The sequence below is a fragment of the Pyxicephalus adspersus genome, chromosome 9, assembly GCF_032062135.1.
Source record: "Pyxicephalus adspersus chromosome 9, UCB_Pads_2.0, whole genome shotgun sequence".
In the NCBI taxonomy this organism is placed as follows: domain Eukaryota; kingdom Metazoa; phylum Chordata; class Amphibia; order Anura; family Pyxicephalidae; genus Pyxicephalus; species Pyxicephalus adspersus.
Window position 1 is genome coordinate 46334038 of NC_092866.1, and position 20370 is coordinate 46354407.

The 20370-nt window shown below is 36.9% G+C and overlaps 1 protein-coding gene across 1 annotated transcript in view; it reads left to right on the forward strand.

Annotated features, from left to right (window-relative positions):
• Window positions 1-20370, forward strand: part of KCNQ1 (potassium voltage-gated channel subfamily Q member 1) — a 74333-nt gene that overhangs the window by 35134 nt on the left and 18829 nt on the right. Inside the window, exons 3-4 of the mRNA XM_072421822.1 lie at window positions 17174-17264; window positions 19352-19478. Of these exons, the coding sequence (XP_072277923.1) occupies window positions 17174-17264; window positions 19352-19478 (218 nt within the window). The remainder of the gene's footprint in view (window positions 1-17173; window positions 17265-19351; window positions 19479-20370) is intronic.

Genomic DNA, 20370 nt, shown 5'->3' on the forward strand with positions numbered 1-20370 from the left:
CAAAGGGTGAAAAAAAAACAGGTCACTGTCACAAAATGTCATCAAGGCCAAGGGGCTAATGGATGTAAGCATGACACTGGAGTAACCATGAAAAAGAGCTGTAGCCGGAGCCACTAAAAATACAGCAGGACCTGTACTGTGCGACATAATAGAATGTACATTCAAATAAAAGTCGCTGTTTTATAATAGCAAGCCAACTGAATGTGTGTCAGGCACCAATTCTTTTCTGAATAGATGATTACTTTGATGAATGCAGAGAAGATGATTTGTTTCTAATTGCTGTGTAAACAAACCAGGCAGACCACAGTGACAAGTGAAATGTACAGCTCTCTCCTGAACAGGATATGATCTAACTAAGCAATATAGCTGCCCCTGCACATGTACAATACTTTGGGATGAAGTCGTGTATATTAACTATTCCTAACTCAATTCACAACAAGAAAACATTTGTCTTTTGATACATTTTACCCAGATACGCAGATCAAAATAGGTGATACATTTTCTCAGTAATAATATTGTTACTGATAAGTAATTTCCACCTTTCTGACAAATAGGTGCCAAATCTAAGTAACTCATTAAGAAAACAGTCGCAGTCCTTCGATATATAAAGAGATTGGATCGGAGTTATTTGACTTTGCAGGTTAATGTTTTATCTGTCTTGCTGAAAGTTATTGTTGGCAGTTATCAGGCACTTTGGGCTCAGGAAAACCTAACCTAGGGCACTGTTTAGTTTTTGCGGACAGGATGTTTGATTATAAGCATTGGGAATCATATTAACATGTTTGCATAACAGGAATGTATAAAAAATCTCCCTAGATTATAACCGATCTGTATTTTATTTGTTACTTACGACTGTGTATGCACCGTCACCTTTTTTTTCAGATTTAGGAAATAGTTTGCAAAATTCTAATCCAATGTCATAGTTCAGCATTTAAACCTTCATCAGTAGGAATTACCTGGATCACAGTCCTATTCAGAACATGAGGGTGTTGAGCTTATCAAAAGAGGACAAAATTTTTAAAATGTTCTCGCTTCTGAGAAAGTCCGGTCAGATTGGCTGCATGTAGACTTTTAATATGTACAAGTTTTTAATTTTGTACTATTTGAGGTATAGGATTCCCATGTATGGTGTAGCAAAACAATGCCCACATATCTATATTGTGGGGATCACCTGCTCTGTGCACCTCCGACCGGCTGAGAAAATAAGATGAGCTGCCAGGTTCACATTCAAAACATATTATACTGTATAGGAAAGGACTGCTTCAAAAAATGTTGCAAATGTACATTCAAGTAGGAAAAAAAAGGTGAAAGGACATCATGGTACCAAAGCCAAAATATAGCCTGCAGAGTACAATGGTAGAGTGTGTGTGTGTGTGTGTGTGTGTGTGTGTGTGTGGCATATTCCATACTTGGTCACCTATCGTTTCCACGCAATGAATGTCACCCCTATTACAAAATAATAATTTGGTGTTGGGTAAACTGACCTGTGAGGCAAGTATTGCTCATGGAACCCTAGGCAACATCTGGAGGAATCCTACGGTTCCATGGAACCTTGGTTGAGAAACACTGATCTTAAATGAATAGAAAATGGATGCAGTTCATGTCTTCAAATTCTCATCGGCATGGATGACCCAGTACGACACGTTGAGGTCCAATAAATGCACCATACTATATAGTATGCTTGGTTTTTTTACCTCCTTTATGGGAGTGGCAGACCATAAATTGTCACGTGTTCTTCAATGTGTCTGTGAAGTTTGTGTTACCTATAGTCAAACAGGATGGATTGCACTATTTATGAATTACATTAGAGAACTTTATTTTGGAGACAATACCTTTTTGTCCTGAAATTCTCCCATTTTTGTTATTTTCCTATGTAGGAACACAAACTGTCTAAAATGACAGAATCATGTCATAGCAGTACAATGCTTGAATATTTTTTTTATTACGTTTTTGTTTTTAATCTTATAAACCAGTGCTGCATTTCATCACGAAGCACCAGTGGGAGTTGTTTAATCACTCTGCAGCTGGACACGTGTGACATTTAGGAGAGCGACTGTAGTGCGCCTTACAGCCCAGAATAGTTTCCTGCCTCTTTATAATTACATTGCACACTGCCAAGCAGGTTACAGAGGTTGTCTGTCTTTTACGTAGAACACTGATGATGACTTGTTGCAGAAAATGCAAACCAAAGGCTGAAAGGACCCCAAGAGAGTGAGATACAGAGTTCAGCATTGATGTCAGTTGAATGATTTGTTCAGGCAATGTCGCATTTACTGGACAAGAGGTTTTTTGTTTGTGTGTGTATGTGTGTGTATATATATATATATATATATATATATATATATATATAAAGAAACAAGGTTACATTGTGGTACAGCACACAATTGGTTGACTGTTTTTTTTCTTCTTAAAGCCAATTCTGGAGGTGTTTATACAGTGAATAAAGAGCACACGCTCTCTGCAGATCCATGCATACATGCCTTTTTACAAAGTGCCCAGTTCACAGCACATTCAGCATACACAGATCATTCACATAAATATTCTGCTTTAAAGGAGCTTTCAGACCTAAGATATATCGTACATGAATCCCCAGGACCAGTTTGGATAGAAGCCAGTAAGATTTTTGGAGTGTGGTAGGATGCTGCTGCTTTTGAAGGAAGCCCACACAATTGTAGGGAGAACTAACACAATGGAACCCTAAAGAGATGTGAATGTCAGAGCATTTTTTTAATCAACACTCTTCCTAAAAAATTATATGTACAGGTTACCTACCTGTTAATACTACTCCCATATACTGTGGATATCCAAAAGGCACGAGGTGCTGCCATCTTTGATGTAGGTTCAGAGCCCTCTCTTAAATGACTTTTTTTTTTTTTTGAAAATTTTTATTGAACTCCGACAGTTTAGCAAATAGAAGTGGACATACAGCATAAACTGTCTGGCAGAAATAAGTTCTAATTTTGAAAAACTAGTGAAGCTGGATTGCAATGTGTTGCACTTGGGAAGGGGTAAAATTTGTTCATCCTTATTTTACTGAAAGCTTTGTGCTGAGAAGTTCACTTTAATTATTCTTGACTTTTACCTACAACTGTGCTAATCACCGGGAGTCGCAGATATGACATTAAGCTACCAGGCATTGGTATTGTATTGTGTGGCAGAACACCTCAAAGTCTACCAATATTGGATAATTTTTACACATTCAAGTAACTGAACTTGTGGATCAAGCAACATTTCAGAAGAGATCATCTAATTATTCATCGTTTGTGATTCTTGGAAGAGAACTATAAATTGAAAACTAGGCATAATTCTATATAATGGATGACGGGAGAACCTTAGTACCAGGTTTTTCTTAGTTGGTTACATATGTCTAATTACAGACAATTAAAATTGGATTTATATTTGTATGTAATTAGTGGTATTAAAGCTATAATTTCACGCACTTGAATTTTTAAACTGGAAAATGTGAAAGTGAAAATTAATAAAGTAATAATTATACTGTGTAATATAATAGAGCCCTGATAACCTTTGGGAAAGTAGTGGCTTACATAGTGTTCTCCCCAGGCCCTTTTAGCTGGGTGCACCACCCGGCTCTTTTTGTAACCACCCAGCTGTTTTTTGGTGGTTATTTAAGAGTTGGGTCACAATACAGGGGCTGCCACCCAGTTGAACCTTGTTACTTATGTGTTTGGGATTTATCCATATTAAGGCCCACCAATAGTGCCTTGGTCATTATGGTGAATAAATAGATCATAATTCAATCTTTAAAGACCCAGATCTCTGGTAAGACTAATAAAAGGTCCTAATGCTTCAATAAAAGAGCAGTATTGGGGTTCCTCTTTTACTGAACAATGATGCAAAACTTTAGACCAGAATTAGAAGCTTTTTTTGAAAATGACAGAAAAATAAGATGTAGTTGCATGTTTTTAGGTTCCTTGGCCTTAACCTGCATTCAACATATTTCTAAAGTGATATTGTAACAGCATTATAAATGGCCAATAATTTAAATGCTAATTCGGGCAGTAAACCTTCTTTGCATGTAAGTACATTTTGCAGCTGAAATAATGTATTCCAATTATCTGGTGCTGAAATCTGCACAGAGCAGCACAAATCCAGTAAAAATATAGCAATTGCAAATAAAAAATCGATAATACAAAAGCAACCATTGATTTTTGATGCGTGGGGGAGCACAGTCAACATTTATACTGGACAAGTCCAGTTCAGTATGGATATCTGTGGAATCATAATGTAATTACATATAATTGGTGTTCCGGGTTGTGGTTGAATTTTTGAACTCGGACAAACAAGGAAGAAGTTCCAACCCTCAAGCTATAGTGCTGCTGTTTGTGAACCACATGTAGAAATCACTATGAATGAAACTCTTCCAGAGCATAATGCTGTGAGCAGGGAATTTCATCAACTCTTTGTTTAGTCTCCATGCATAGATCACAGGTGCTTTATCCATTATGGAAAGATCTAGGATACCAGATGCCTTCAACAAAAGAGTTGTTATGTGCTAATACTACAAGGCCATCTGGAATTATGTGACATGTTATTATGCAAGTGTCAGAAGCTTAATGTATGTTTTGTGTTCATTTGTCACATTTTGTTCTTAAACAAAACAGAATATTTTTAGCTTACTGAATTTATTACACAGGTACAATTCTTGATGTTCTTTATATACTGCCGTGTTTGCTTATAGATACTTGCTTATAGATACTCTAATCTATAGTTTTTATATACAGACTATTGCCTGTATTCTCATGTATTGTAATATAGCTGTTGACTAAGACAACTATAGCAAGTTGTACATATTTTGTGCCCTTGCTTTTGACATTAGTTTAAATTTTTACATGATTGGCGTTTACGTTTTTTATTTTTGGATTTCAAATGCTTCGTTCATGTGTCACCTAAATCAGTCAACCTTACTAGTGATCTTGCTTAGTGACTGCTGTTCAAAGCCCAATTACCTTTATTAAGGCCAGATGATGGTAGCCATGATTGCTAGTAAAAGCCAAGCTAGAATAATTAGTGACCACTGACTTTGGTTGTGATTGTTCTTCTCCACTCTAAAAACAGCCACAAGGGGCGGCACCACACCAAACAGTTTAGGTCTTTATTAAAAGATCAGCAGATTACACTTTTTTTTTTCTTTAACATATATCCAGAAGTATTATAAAGTTTCTTTTGTAGATTGTCTCTCTGTTTAATAAATTATTTTTGTTTCTTTTTCCATAACTAAATACAACATGGCACCTTGAAGGAGCTTGGACAACAGTGTCTTGGAGAAAAGAGTGAAAGATTTGCTGAGAACCAAAGTAAAACTAAAAACTCGAGATACTCGCCTGCCCCCGTCTATTGTGACGTATTAGCCAACCCTTTAGGTGAAGTTGCTGGCATAATGCAAATTTCTTACCTGTACTTTAATCACACCTCACCTGACTGATGTGAATGAGCTGTGAGAAATGCGATAAGTCAACACATCATTTAACGTACAGCAACCTTACAACTTAGACTTATAGTTGGAATTGGCCTTTAAAACAAGCTCTTGTTTGTTCTGCTTAATTCTGGTTTCTAAATACTAAGAATTTCAACTCTGAGCTTAGTGTAAATGCAAATATTGCTGTAGCTGGAAAGATATGGCCTTAGGGAAAGACATAGAGTATTTATTCCGTATTTTTTGCCTGTGGCAGTGGAAAAACCTGCTGAGCAAGAAAAAAAGTCCAAACTCTAATGGAATATTGAAGGATTGAACTTTCTTAACATTTTGTTATTGACCACATTGGTCATTGAACAACTGATATCTGCCTTTACTATTAAGCCTGTGGTAACTTTATTTCTGTATCAATAAAAGAAGCCAAGAACCAATACAGTACAATTATACAAAATGTGTCCTAGGTAATGTTCTATCTTAAACTAATTGTGGCACATCATGGAACAGAGTAAAGCTAGACCTCCGTTCCGTCATTTTTTTTTTCCAGATCACCATTGAGCAATTTACAAGACATGTAAGAACATAAGGATGCCTACATTTTAGAGATGAATTAGGGAAAAAATAGTCTAGTAGCTTGCAAAATGGAGTCAAACATATTATATTTATTTATATAAATATATATTATATATATATTTCAGAGACTGAAAAAATCATGTCCTCTGTGGGCACAATGGGACAATGACAATTAAGTTTCCACTGAAAAGTCCCATATTTTGAACAACCAATGGAAAAGGAGTGCGGGTGGAGAAAGTTTAGGACAACTAGAATGTCCATATGAATGAGAAAGGGCCATATTCTGGTCAATTTTTTTCATCAATTTGAACCCCTAGTAAGAGTGATGATTGGGATTGAAGAGCTTTTTAAAATGTCTGCTTGTGTTTGCTGCCTTTGCATGAACAAATCATCTGTTAAGTAGCTGTACTGGAAGATGATTGTTGAAATAGCTTTTTCATTTGTATTCTATACTTGACTGGTTGATGCGTTTTGCGTTGAGTTTTAATGTTTATTCTTTGGATGTTTGTAGTTTTCTTTGTAACATCACTAAACCCAGCTCTCTCCACAAGTCTTTTATGTCACAGACACCTTCTAAATATGTTTGATCAAGTGGCTTCTTAATCTCAAGGGATTTGAACTGTTTGAGAAGTTAGCGTTTTATAATTGCCAATGTGTTATCTCCATGTTGTGGCATGTAGTTTTTCTCAACTCACAAAACATTTACGGTCAGTGTGGCTCCCAGCTACAAAGTCTATTTTAGGGGAATCTGTGCGCTGTAAAATATCAGCATTGGGTGGAACATCATTCATTAGATGAAAATGATTTTATCTGTTAAATGATGTGGATAAGTGACAAGCGATGTTTGACAAGGGATGAGTGATGAGGGACAAATGATGACTAAGTGAAGAGTGACAAGTAACAAGGGATCTTATGTCCTATTCATTAGTTTGTAAATAAAAATGCCATTGCTGGAAATTTTAGTGTGTTCTTCCAAGATCTATTTTTAAAACCAGCATTGATATAATTATTTTTAAATTGCAATTTTTTTTAAAATCTAGTACAGGTAGTCCGCGAGTTAAGTACATCCAACATACGGTCAAGTCCTAGATACGAACGGGGCTTCCCTGCTCGCTTGTGTGCAGGACGGAGGCTTGAATGGGGGATGGTGCGGTTTGCATGACTTGCAGAAGAAATCCTTTGCTAAACACAGCTGAGGTTGTGGATGATCTTAAGAGCTGAGCTGATCTGTAACATCTTGTAACTGTTAAATGACCAAGACAAACTCTTCAGATGTTTCTTTTTACATATCAAAGCACAGCTTGCTCCAGAGCATGATAAATGTCTAGGCTCCATAACAAGTTTTTTTTTCTTTTTTTCTTGTGACTAATTTACAGTGAGAATTTTATATAGTAAATTAAACCACACTGCCTAATAATATGTTGAGACAAACATCTGTCCTAATTGCATTTATTAATATAATGTACCTGTACCGACTTACATACAAATTCATCTTAAGAACAAACCTACAGTCCGTCTCATATGTATTACCTTGATAGTGATACTTCTTTGCAGGACAGGACTCTCTGGTAGGTAAAGTTGGAGGCAGCACTATAGAGCGGCCAAGCTCTACTGCATTTCACAGTTTATTAGCCCTGTCCTTTCTGATGGAAGAGAGCACAGCCATCATTTTTTGTCATAGTGGTCCTTTGCAGACTTGGGAGTGGGATTGAGTTGGTAAAGCGGAACTAAACCCTATTTATATTCGACAGTTCTTATTCTGTTGCAGGCACCCCATCCACTTCCTTCTTCTCTTCAACCTTTGGCCTTCTTGAATATCCGGGCGCAGATGACGTAATTTTCAAGCAGGTGCATGGGAGTTCATTCCGTCCCGCCAACCACAAGGGAAGCTGGCATGTACTGGGTATACCGGCAACCAATCCTGAGCTGCACATGTGCAGCTCAGGGATTGTTGACAGATGAACAGAGCAATCGGGCAGATAAGAATGCCTATTTGAGATAGGACATGCTTGCCCCTTTTTGCGGTAAAGCCCTGCCTGGTTGCAATTTCTAAAATGGAACTTTAGTTTTGGTTTAACTTCAGAATAGTCAGCAGTTCACTAACCTGATGATGCTGTCTGGCAGGGTGTCTGAGCCAAGAGTTTGCCTTAACAGAATACAAAATCTTTTAGCAGGAAAGACTGTGTGAATGAATGTGTTTGAAATATATATAATATATTTCCGGGCACAGCAAACCTATCTTTTATTAAACATGCTCCACCTCTCTCTTCTCTCAGAGTTTCTCATTATTTAAAGGCAATTCCTATTGTTTTTGTGCTGGAAATACTACAGTGTTAGCTGTACTTCCGTCCTCCTAGTCATTCATACATCCTAGATGATATGAATGCCCTGAAGGAGGGGGAGGCAAGTTGAACATATTTAATAGAGGTAATTCTGCTGTGTTTGTAGATCAGCTTAAAGCCATTTTTCATGGAAAAATATGCTGTTGTGCTTTCTGTATTGTCGAGGGCGAAATGTATGTGAAAGTTTTATTATGTACTTTGTGTATCTTTATGATGCTTTGAGTTAATACAGAATTTACACATATATAATGAGTGCATAGCTCTCACATACAGTTAGAGCCATAAATATTTAGACAGAGGCAACTTTTTTCTAATTTTGGTTCTGTACATTACCACAAATAATTTTAAAAGAAACAACTCAGATGCAGTTGAACTTTCAGCTTTAGCTTTAATTCGGACTTTCAGCTTTAATTCGGTGCATTGAACAAAAAGATTGCATAAAATGGGAGGAACTAAAGCCTTTTTTAAACAATTACTTCATTTTTGGGGTCTCAAAAGTGATTGGACAAATTAAAAAGGTGAAAATAAAATGTTGATTTCTAATACTTGGTTTGTAACCCTTTGCTGGCAATGACAGCCTGTAGTCTTGAACTCATGGACATCACCAGATGCTGGGTTTCCTCCTTTTTAATGCTCTGCCAAACCCACTGAATTAAAGCTGAAAGTCTGCAGTTCAACTGTTTGTTGTTTCATTTAAAATGAATTGTGGTAATGTACAGAACCAAAATTGAAAATAGTTGTCTCTGTCCAAATATTTATGGATATTTATGGAACTGTATGTAGAAGAAAGGTAATCCCTACAAGTACAGTTGTCAGTATGATTATCGATCAGTGAATTCATTGCTTAGCTCGGGACGATATCATTCAAGTTTAGCAAAGCATCTATATGGGCATTATGCAAAGTGACTTCCTATGTGCATTTATTTAAAGAAAACCAGTGATGCATAAAAATTCTATATTTGAACTGATTGTAAGTTTCACCCTGTCTTATGCTTGGTGGTACTGGTTGCTGCCAACAATGCTTTCATGGTAATTGGCAACTCATTTGGTTAGTGGTATTGTATCTAGAAATGTGAAAGCTGTCTTCGTAGCTAACCATAGGTCATATTCAAGGCACTCAATGAAGCTAAATGACGTTTGGAGTTTTTTTCCATGGCCGAATCTTTCAGTGGTGGTGAAAACAATTACTATAGGTGTTCCATGACACATAGTTACATAGTTAGGTTGAAAAAAGACTTAAGTCCATCAAGTACAACCCCTAGGGAAATAAACATATCCCAGATATAAAGCCCTATGGGCATACTTGATCCAGAGGAAGGCAAAAAAACCCTGGTACCATTTGCTCCAACAGGGGAAAAATCTCCCTGATTTCATGTGGCAATTGTATGTTCCAGGGATTAACAGTCTGTTATCTTTACTTTAAAGCCTTAATACCCAGGTATATTCTGTGCATCTACAAAAGCATATTCTATAGAACTTGCTGAAGCTACTTCTTGAGGGAGCCTATTCTACATTTTCACAGACCGTACAGTGAATTTTACATGAACAAAAAAATAATATATATAAATCATACTTAACCACCACCTTACCTACTTATGCTACATGGCAATTTAAAGGGAAGCATAAAAAACCACATTAAACTTTTTAATTCTCCTTTAGGTTGTAAAGTGAATGTTCTGCCCCTGACGCTTGGTTGAGAATCATGCCATATACCTAATAGAGATATCCCAGGGAATGGCCCAAATCACGTCAAAACTCCCTGCTGGTGCATCCTGTTTGAATGATTCCGGCTACTTCATATTCTCTTGGATGATTTTGGAAGTATGGTCATATTACTTATTATTATTATGATATCATGCATTATTGAAGCCAGCGTAAGATATATTAAAATAAATATCTGTGCATAGCTAATATCATAAACCACACTGGTGGTCCACGAGAAAATTTTGGTAGTCCCCCAAAAAATTATGCTATATTTGCAATTTTTATGTTTTATTAATAATACAACAAAAATAATATTCTAACAAATTCTTATATTCCAAAGTACAAATTTCACCTTTATATTGCACTAAAATCACAAATTGTACTAGAGACAGAAAAACAAAGGAGGTGCAAGCATGACGTCAGTGTAGTGTTAAGTTGTATGAGGGAACCGTTGCCGAGCCGTAAGCTTCAGTATTGTTTCCACCATTACAACAGTCACTCCGCTTCATGAATACTGATTCTCATCCGATTTGTTTTTATTTTATTTGTTTATTTCTCAGGTGTTCTTTTAGGTAAGTATGACCTTAACTGTGTATTTTCTTTATGGTTAACAGTTATATTTATTGGCATCAAATTGTTTGACTTTGATAACTATCATTACTTGTTTGGTTTTAGATTCGAATGAAATCAACCCATAATGAGTGGGAAAAAGCAAACCAATATTTTGTATTTCCTTACCATAATACAACTAATGATAATAGTAACAATAGTAATACTTCACTTAACCGTGAGCTGATCAATGAATCAAAGCCTCCACAGTCCTTGTCAGACACCATTAGGAAGATCAATATTTTACACATGTATTTATCATTTTTTAAAAATTCATATTAATGGTCCGCAGGATTTAAAACTATGAATTTAGTGGTCCGTGAAGTCTGAAAGGTTGGCGACCACTAAACCACACTACAACTCATACCAAACATACACACACAAAAAAAACCCAGAACATATAATATAGGATATTCCTATAAAAAAGTATGGCCACACAACCTTCAAGTTTATAAAGTTCTAGAAAAACACTGGTTGTGCAAGATACTAAAAACAAATCTCCAGTGATGTGATATAGTTTGACAGCCACCACTTCATCCACTTTGGACTCTATCCATTCTTTTATGTGCAAATCACTGTTCCTCTTCTCATCCATTTAGATTGTAACTCACTTTCGCGTAGCTGCAGAAGAACACTGGTATGTAAAGAAAATCCAGGTGTTATCAGAGATGTTGACCTACTGGCACCGTGCCACACTTGTGAGAATCAGAGACGCTGACATGCTGGAGGTGTGCCATGTTTGTGAGAACTAGGGACACTGATACACTAAATTGTTGGCAGAAGAATATAAAATTCTATGTATATTTCAGCGGTTCCACCATTCTGGTTCACCAGTTACCCCTTCTAGATCGAATATTACATGGCTTGTGATACAAAAACGACTCTTGGGGCTTTATAGGAGTTTATCTGTATGAGTTTTATTTGTAAATTGCCACGTTTTGGATTAGTAAGCCTTCTTTAGGTATAACTATGATTTAGATTAATAAAATGTCATGCTAATAGTCGTTTCATATTGGGAAGGGTTGTGGAGATGCAAACTGTAGTTAATCAAGGGATTTTTTAGTGGGTAAAACATTTCTATGTCTTTCTGCTCCAATGAACATGGCATAATATTTAGCATTTTTTGGGGATTCTTTTGGCACAGTTAAATTTGATTAGGGAACTCTGTACAACAATACCTTGTAGTATACATCTATACAATGTACCTTGTAGTATATAGTTCCCAATATAAATTTGCACACAGGCAACAGTGCCTGGACGCAGCCCTGTACCCTCACTGGAGCCTATAAGGAGTATAAAAATCATACGCTGCCCTCTTCTTATGTCTTGCTTAAAATCCATTGTTTCCAATAAGCCCAGCTCATAACAATGCTCTGTGCTGGTGTTTGCTGGACATTCCGCATTTAAAGTTGTGCTATGAATTGCAGCATTTTGTGATTTGCATTAAGGGAGAAAACAAGTATTAAAAAAAACACAAATATTTAAAATCTGATGTTTAAAGAATCTAGATGTAACTTGATATTCAGATGTAACTTGGCTTTCATATTTCTTTATTATTAAAAACAAAGAACATTACCAAATTAAGCATCAGTGAAATAAACTTATTAACTGTTATGGGTTTTATTTTTACATAATCTGTCCATCTGTATCGAGCTGCATATCTCATATTATTCAATGATACCTAATATGCTGTTTCCTTCTCGGTGAGAAAGATGCAGACATGAAGTAAGTGCCAAATTACCACCCAAGTGTGCTAAGGCTAAATGTATTTAGGTTCTATTGGGGTCAGGCAGTCTGGGAAAAGCAAGTGCGTCAGAGAGAATCATCTCACTTTTTAGACAATAAACATGTAACTGCATTTGGCATTTAGTAACTTAAGCCAAAACTAAGAAAGTAAGCGGGTTGTGAAATGGTTTATTTGCGTGTAATATAGTGTGCTTTTTTTAAGTTTGTTTTTCTTCACAAGGAAGTCCGTGTATTTTAGTCTTGACTAGAGCCAACTGACAATGGTAACATGCCAACAGAGAAGCAGCCAAAGTAAACTTCTCAAGGCAGGGTTATGATTTTGATTGCAGCCTTTGTGCAAATGTTGCAAAAATGAGTTTACAGATGTGGTGTAATGATGACTAAAGGCATATCTGAGGGTTTGGTGAAACAGAAAAAGACACTTAATGAGAGGTACCTGCAACGTCACCTTCAATTTAACGCTGACTAACCAAATATGTACTGTAAGACATGCAAATATTTGTTTAGAGATGCATTATTAAGAGGGCTTATTGAAATGGCAACTGGTTCTTACTATCTCCTAAAACACGCTAATATTAGAATGATTTAATCTTTTTTAAAACAATGCAGTTTGCATAGAGTGATCAGTGTAGTAATAGTATCCAGTGCATATGTAGTCATAAGAAAACAAAAGTACACCCACATTTCAATTTTAGGGTTTTACATATTAAACCGGAAGTAAACCCAAAACTAACCCAAAATATTAAAATTACACTTGTTTTTAATCCCGCAGATCAGTCTTTCTGTTGGGAGCTTTCTTCGTCATCCGGGTATCCCTCTTCGGCCCAGCGCAAGGGGAGCGCCAGGCGCTGCCATCTTTTTCTCTGTTCTTTTTCTGTTTTTCTTTTTCTTCTTCCTATGTCACCCAATTTTGCCCTGCGCAGGTGGGAGATCGAGTGACGTATATTGGGGAAAAAAACTTGCCGAACTCACTGCACATGCGTGGGATCCGCAATTTTTTTCCCTATTGATGAAAGGGCTCCTTCTGCGCATGCTAAAGATGCCTGTGTCACGCATCCCGGGAGGCTTTGCGCTCCCATACATTCTTGAACGTCTATGCAATTAAGAATAAAGCGGGCAGTGCTGCACGCCTTTGACTGGGTCATTGCAACACCTGAATTCTTTTCTGTTTCTGCCATTCTGTCGTACATTTGGTGGTGTGCTTGGGATTATTGTCCTGTTGCATGATTCTATTCCAGCTGGGCTTTAGCTGTCACGCAGATTTACACATGTCTGACTCAAACACATGCATATTTTGGTGTACAGAAGAGTTCAATGGTCCACTCAATAACTGCAAAGTGGGCAGGCACTGTTGCTGCAAAACAAGCCCAGATCATCACCCCTTTACCACCATTCTCAGGTGTTTGTGCTTATATACTGTGTTTAGTTTCCAACAAATGAGGCACTGTGTATTAAAGGCAAACATTTTGTTTAATTTTGTTTCTTGAAGTCTTGTGGTTTGTTTAGATTCAATTTAGCAAAACTAAGCTTTGCTGCCATGTTATTTTTAGAGTGTAGAAGCTTTCTCCTGGCAACCCTTGCAAACAAGTCATACCTGTTCAGTCTTTTTCTAATGTTATTGTCATTGAACTTTAACATTTCACCAACCAAAGGTTGTAGACGAAAGATGTAGACTTAGAGATGTTGCTCATGATTGTTTTGAGTATTTCATGCTCTGACCTTGGGGAGATTTTGCTAGGAAGATTGACAACTGTCTGAATCTTTTTCGATTGTAAATGTTCTTTCACACTGAATATTGGTGGACTTAAGATTGATGCGATGCTGATTAGTGGTGGATGGGGACAAGGTACAGGACGTTGCAGAGGTGATCGGTTGGGGGGGGGGGATGGATGACAGGTGCAAAGGTAAGAAGTGGTGTGGAGAAGGGATTCAGGGGGGGAAATTGGTTTATATGTGTTGGAGGAATAGGGATGCAGGGGGTACAAAGTTGAGCAGTGTTGGTGGAAGAGGGATGCAGGGGATACAGTGGGAGCAGTGCTGGTGGAATAGGGATGCAGGGCGTACAAAGCCACAGGTGCAAAGGTAAGACGTGGTGTGGAGAAGGGATTCAGGGGGGGGAAATTGGTTTATATGTGTTGGAGGAATAGGGATGCAGGGGGTACAAAGTTGAGCAGTGTTGGTGGAGGAGGGATGCAGGGGATACAGTAGTAAGCAGTGCTGGTGGAATAGGGATGCAGGGGGTACAAAGGTGAGCAGCGCTGGTGGAATAGAGATGCAGGGGATACAATAGGTAAGCAGTGCTGGCGGAGTAGGGATGCAGGGTTTGCAAAGGGGAGCAATGGACCAGAGCTGCAGCTCTTAATTATTTTAATAAAGCTCTTTTTTAAAATAGACTGAAAATGTCACCTTTTTTTCTATATTGATAGGTGGGAAAAGTATATATTTATGAAGGTGTTTCAGTTTATTTGTGATGTGTGTGTTATTCTTGCATCCTTATATGCACTGAAATTTCTGCTCCTTGTTTGCTCATTAGGCCCTACTCAGGGGAGATCTCCAGACCCCAAACAGTGCACTCCAGACCCCAAACAGTGCCCTCCAGAGGTTCCCAGAAAAAGTTGTTAAAACAAACATGAATTCATATGGAGGACAACTGCATTTATTTTTAGTATGGTTACCCATCATGTTGATATTTTTATACTCTGCAAAAATGTACAAATGCCTAATATTTTGGAAAGGTGAAGCTGTACCTAAATGAAAATTTTTAACATGGTATCCCCCTCCAACCAAATTTAAATGAATAAATGTAACACACTCAGATGCAGACTTGTGCAAATTAACACCGTCCTGGTCTGCCTTATATAAGTAGGCAACATTTTAAGCCAGGACCTTTACACTACAGCCAAAGCTGCATCAACAATTGCTTTCCTGTAAATGTGTATTTTGATATTACACTGCAGCTTCAAGTCAGCTGGTTTTAACAACACATATCTGCACATTTCTAGAAAATCTTTCATTGCTCCAGGCACTACATTACAAGCAATTGGAATGGACTTGTGTTTACCTAATATTATTGCCTAAGAATTGCTTAACATTTACCAGTATCCTGAAGGTGGCCTGTAAGTCGTAGTTTATTCATATAATAGCAAATTTTTATTAGGTGATTTTTGTGAGAATTTCTTATTATCTGGGAGTGATCTTTTCTTATGTGTAGTAAGGATATCAGAATTGTGTGTATATCCTTTGGAAGTTGCAGTTGTTTTCTGATTACATCCTTTTGAATTCCCAGCAGCTTTAAACTAAATCTCTAGCCAATTTTGTGATAATGCAGGGAATGCTTAGATTTCCTGACAGTTTTTTTTCTATTTGCTGCCCTGCTGGAGAAAACCATCCATTCTATTTTTCCTGGTGACTATTTAGGTAGATTTAGGGAATTCAAGCATTTACAGTCATAGCTGAAACAGCAACATGGGGGAATCTTGGAGAAGAGTTAAGACATTTGTTCCTGTGACAACTAGGGGGGAATTTATTCTCACTTTTGGGAGATTGTTTTTGTTTTCTGTTGTACTTACCCAGGGCGGGTAGTTAGGTAACATTTCAGCATTACCAAATTACATCATTCATTTAAGTGAAAAATTTATTTTTCTGCTATGAAGTAAAATTCTGCTTCAGAAATTCTAACACAATGCATAGGCAAAGATTGACTTAGCCAAACCCTGTCTGATGGATAGCATAATGTGCAACCCCTCAAAACATAAAGGTATGCTTCCTATGTAATAGGCAAAAAAGGCTGGCCAAATGTACAATTGTATACAATTACAAACTATAGAGAGCAATGATGCTGATAAAGCATTACTACTCATTAATAATTTTATATGAAGTTAGTTTTATTAAACCATGCCTTGGTTGGTTTGTTTAAATACATATGTATTGCTTAAATATATTTTACGTATATATTATGGCTTTATTTTCCAATGATATGGATAGTGGTGTAATTTTCTTGAGTTCACTCTATGATGTCACATTATCGGTCATACAATTACATAGGACAGAACAAAAGTTTTCAGTTTGACTGCTTTTTATTATAAAAATTTAAATAGTAAATGTAAATTACCAAATATAGGAGAAGAGTACAAAGGATACTAAACTAAATTACCTGTGATTAGTTGTTATGGGCAATACAAATCTTATTTGCTCATTTCTTACATGAAATCGCCTCGTTGGCTTCTTATATCTCTTGCCATCTCCAATGTTGAGGGATCTTTTCGTAAACCTTCTAGAGTTAAAGCTAAATTATTCTTTCTCCAGAGGATTAGGCATAATAAACAGAACAGTTTCATAATTAGACAAGGGCAACACCAAAAATATATCATAATAATTAGGAGTGGTGAGTTCTCAATTTGTTTTGCTAGAATTGAATAGAGTGCCCTAGATCCATAAGAAACTGGCAGGCAATTCAAAACGCTAGTGTTTCCTTGGAGAATGGACAGACATCTGGTCAGGTCATACCCTCTGCCATGGTACTAGTTGTAGAGTAAGGAACTGGTCAAAGGGCCTTTTGTGCACTGTGCATGGATTTTGCATTTAATTATAAAGCAATATTTCTGACGTTTAACATTCTCTGCTTGTGTTTAAATGGTAGTGACTGATTCTCCACCAGATAATGTTGCTGAATGTACACAAACATAAGGAAATATATTCTGATTTTGGGTTGTTTTCTAATGCTGATTGTAACTTGATACTAAAACCAGCATCTCTTTTCTTTCCACAGATTTCTTATAGTGCTGATATGCCTCATTTTCAGTGTGCTTTCTACAATACAGCAGTATTCCAATTTGGCAACAGAGACCTTATTTTGGATGGTATGTAAATGCGAAACATCTTCCTAATATGAAAATATTGATATAAATTGGAACTGTAGACAAAGAAGAAATAGTAGTAAAACGTTTGAAACGTCAGAAACTTGACTGAGAATTGTCACTTAGACAGGAAAGAGCCCCCCCCCCTCTAAACACACACATAACATCCTAAAGATGCCCTCTAGATGCTAAGTTTTTGGTTAGGTAAGGTGGTTTACCTTATATTAACACAAAGCAATCCTTTAATGCAATGGCCACTGGTTTAGTAGCTGGTAACCAAAACCATAATTTAGATCATTTATAGGGTATAGGGAATGCCAAGAGATCTGTCAGCATCTGGCAGTACACAGTGAGAATTTCGCCAAGAATGGTTACAACACCCAACACTCCCTTTGGAGTAGTTTGCGTCAAAAGTTTTAGAAGAAATGTACATGAAAAGATACATCCTGGGTACCAAGAACAAGGTGTACTAGATTAAATGGAACTGTAGATGATATCCAGGAACCAACAAATGTTTTCTTTGTTATATCTGTGCTTGTGATGACAAAGCTTACACAGTGTAACATTGTATTTTGTATGTGCAGTGGAATTTCTGGAATCGGGTGCTGCTTTAGTCCCAGAAGCAGTAACTGAGAAATCAGTAACTGTTCTCTTGCAGAATATTTCTTCTTGTTGCAGATTCAGCATTCACTGTAGCAGTCTTCTAATACAAAAGTCATAGCACCCATAACTTCCCATTTTAAAAAGCTTGCAAGCCAGCTTGATGTACATTCACTAGTATGCATCAGGAAAGTAGGGATTTTTTTAATTTAAAATGAGGCTTAGTTAAATACCTTCATGTTTATCCTATCTTTAGTATTAAAAAAACAAAGTCAACTTCCCAGTGCTTGTTAAATATTTTAACTGCTCTCTGGCACTGCCCACCATAGAAGCTGCATCCTTGCTGCTGCCACTGGTCTTTAGGGTTGAATAATACTTGCCATCAATCAGCCCACTGTCTGTAGAACTAGGACATCATAGAACATCTCTGGGTTTACAATCCTGATACATAGGGTGTTGCTTAAGTGTCCTATATGTGGGCACCGACCTGTGCCACTAATTACATTGCTGTTATGAGATACACCCTAACTGGCAACGACCAGATATTCTGTCAGTTTTGTTTGAAACTTTCATCACATTGAAAAGGCAGTTTTTGGCAAAGAATAAAGTTGCGTAAGTAAAAGAAAAGGGTTGATGCTGTTGTCAGAACTGTTTGTATCTCTATTAGGTTAACTCCAAGTGTACTTGGTAGAAGTTTTACACTGAGCATGAGAGAGAGAATCAAGGTCTAACACCAAGAAGGTTAGAATCGTCAGTATGGCGAACAATGGAGGATCACAAGTGCACTAATCTTTTCACTTTTTTGTAACTCCGATTCTGGTTAGCTGTCGTTTTGTAGTGTCTGTACTCAAAGGTTTGCTAGCAGAACAGACACCAGAAATTTATTGGAGGGAAGAACTATATTATTACACAGGTCAGCCCCCCTGTGATTAGTAAATAAAAAAGTAAATAAAATGCTATGTAACAATAAAAAAATAAAATACAACAAATATATGTATTTAAACAATGATTGGTAACGAATGTTAAGCATTGCTGAGCATAACAGAGTAACAGAGTTTACTATAGAGCTGTTAATTCTAGCCAGCTCTAAACTGATGGTGTTTTTAAAACATCACCTATTACAGGATTGTCATTACATCGGTGAATGCAGTTGTATTGTATTTGGTACTGATCTACATAACAAAATCTATTATTTTTTTATTGCAAAATAAAAGAGTGAATTTTATTGTGGTTTGTGCACAATAAAACATATAATGTATTTTTACTGAAAATATAGATTTGAAAAACAATTGCACAGATATCGTGCAGCATAAAAAATTGCAACTACCACATTTATTTCCTACAGATTCTTTGCTTTCAGAAAATATATAAAGTATATAAATAATATAAAGTCATTTCAGACCTAAAGTGTACGTTTTAACATGCAGTGCATTTTAAATGTCCTAATAAATATGGTTACCTTTAATATATTCTGCACTTGTATTTTTCAGGAAATAGTTCTGGTGGTATTTTTTGGAGCAGAATATGTTGTACGATTGTGGTCTGCAGGATGCCGAAGCAAATATGTTGGGATTTGGGGAAGGTTTCGCTTTGCTAGAAAACCTATTTCTATTATAGGTAAGTACTACTTGGTTATTCTTAGAGCTGCTCTCAGTATGCATTTTATCACAAAATAAAATATAGTAACTATTTTATATGTTGTATAGCAACTTATATACAAACAATAGATATGAATGCGTACGACCAGCAGGCTGAAATAATGTACAGGAATCCATTTTTGGAATTCTTAAATGAAGTAGGATATTTTTTTTTTTGCATTCTCTTGTGGGAACTGTGGCACAGTAACTGATTAATCTTCTCCATTACAAAGGTTGAATATCTGTAAACTGCAGCAATGTAAGAAGACTTGAACACAATTTTCATTACAATTCATTATTATACTCTTTGTTTCCACCTTCAGTAATACTCTGTACAGAGGGAAGGTCACCATCCCGAGACATTCTGACTTTGTTGCAAACTCTTGACAGGGAACCTGTTGACGGAACATAAGCCTCTCATTCCATTCCTGCTCCTTCACTTTCCTTTTCCAGTCTAGGGCAAGGAGGTGATAAAAATCTGTTACATAATTGCAATGCAGAATGTCACCAATTTTACTGCGCTGTTTGGCGCGTAATCAAAGCTTGGGTCAAAAGAACTTTCATGTACAGGTTGTCCCCGGGTTAAGGACATCTGACATACAGACCACTCCCAGATATGAGTGGGCCTTCCCTGCTGGCTCCTGTGCAGGACAGAGGCTTGGCTGGGGGGGGGATTTGCAGAAGAAATCCTTTGCTAAATACAGCTGAGGTTGTGGGTGATCTTAGGGGGGGTGAGCTCTCTCTGCAGCCTCTGGTAACTCTTTAATGACCAAGACAAACTCTGCAGTTGTTTTCTTTTTGCATATCAAAACAGATCTTTCTCCACAAGTTAATGAATGAATTAAGTTTTTTTTTTTTTTTTGCTTGATTTT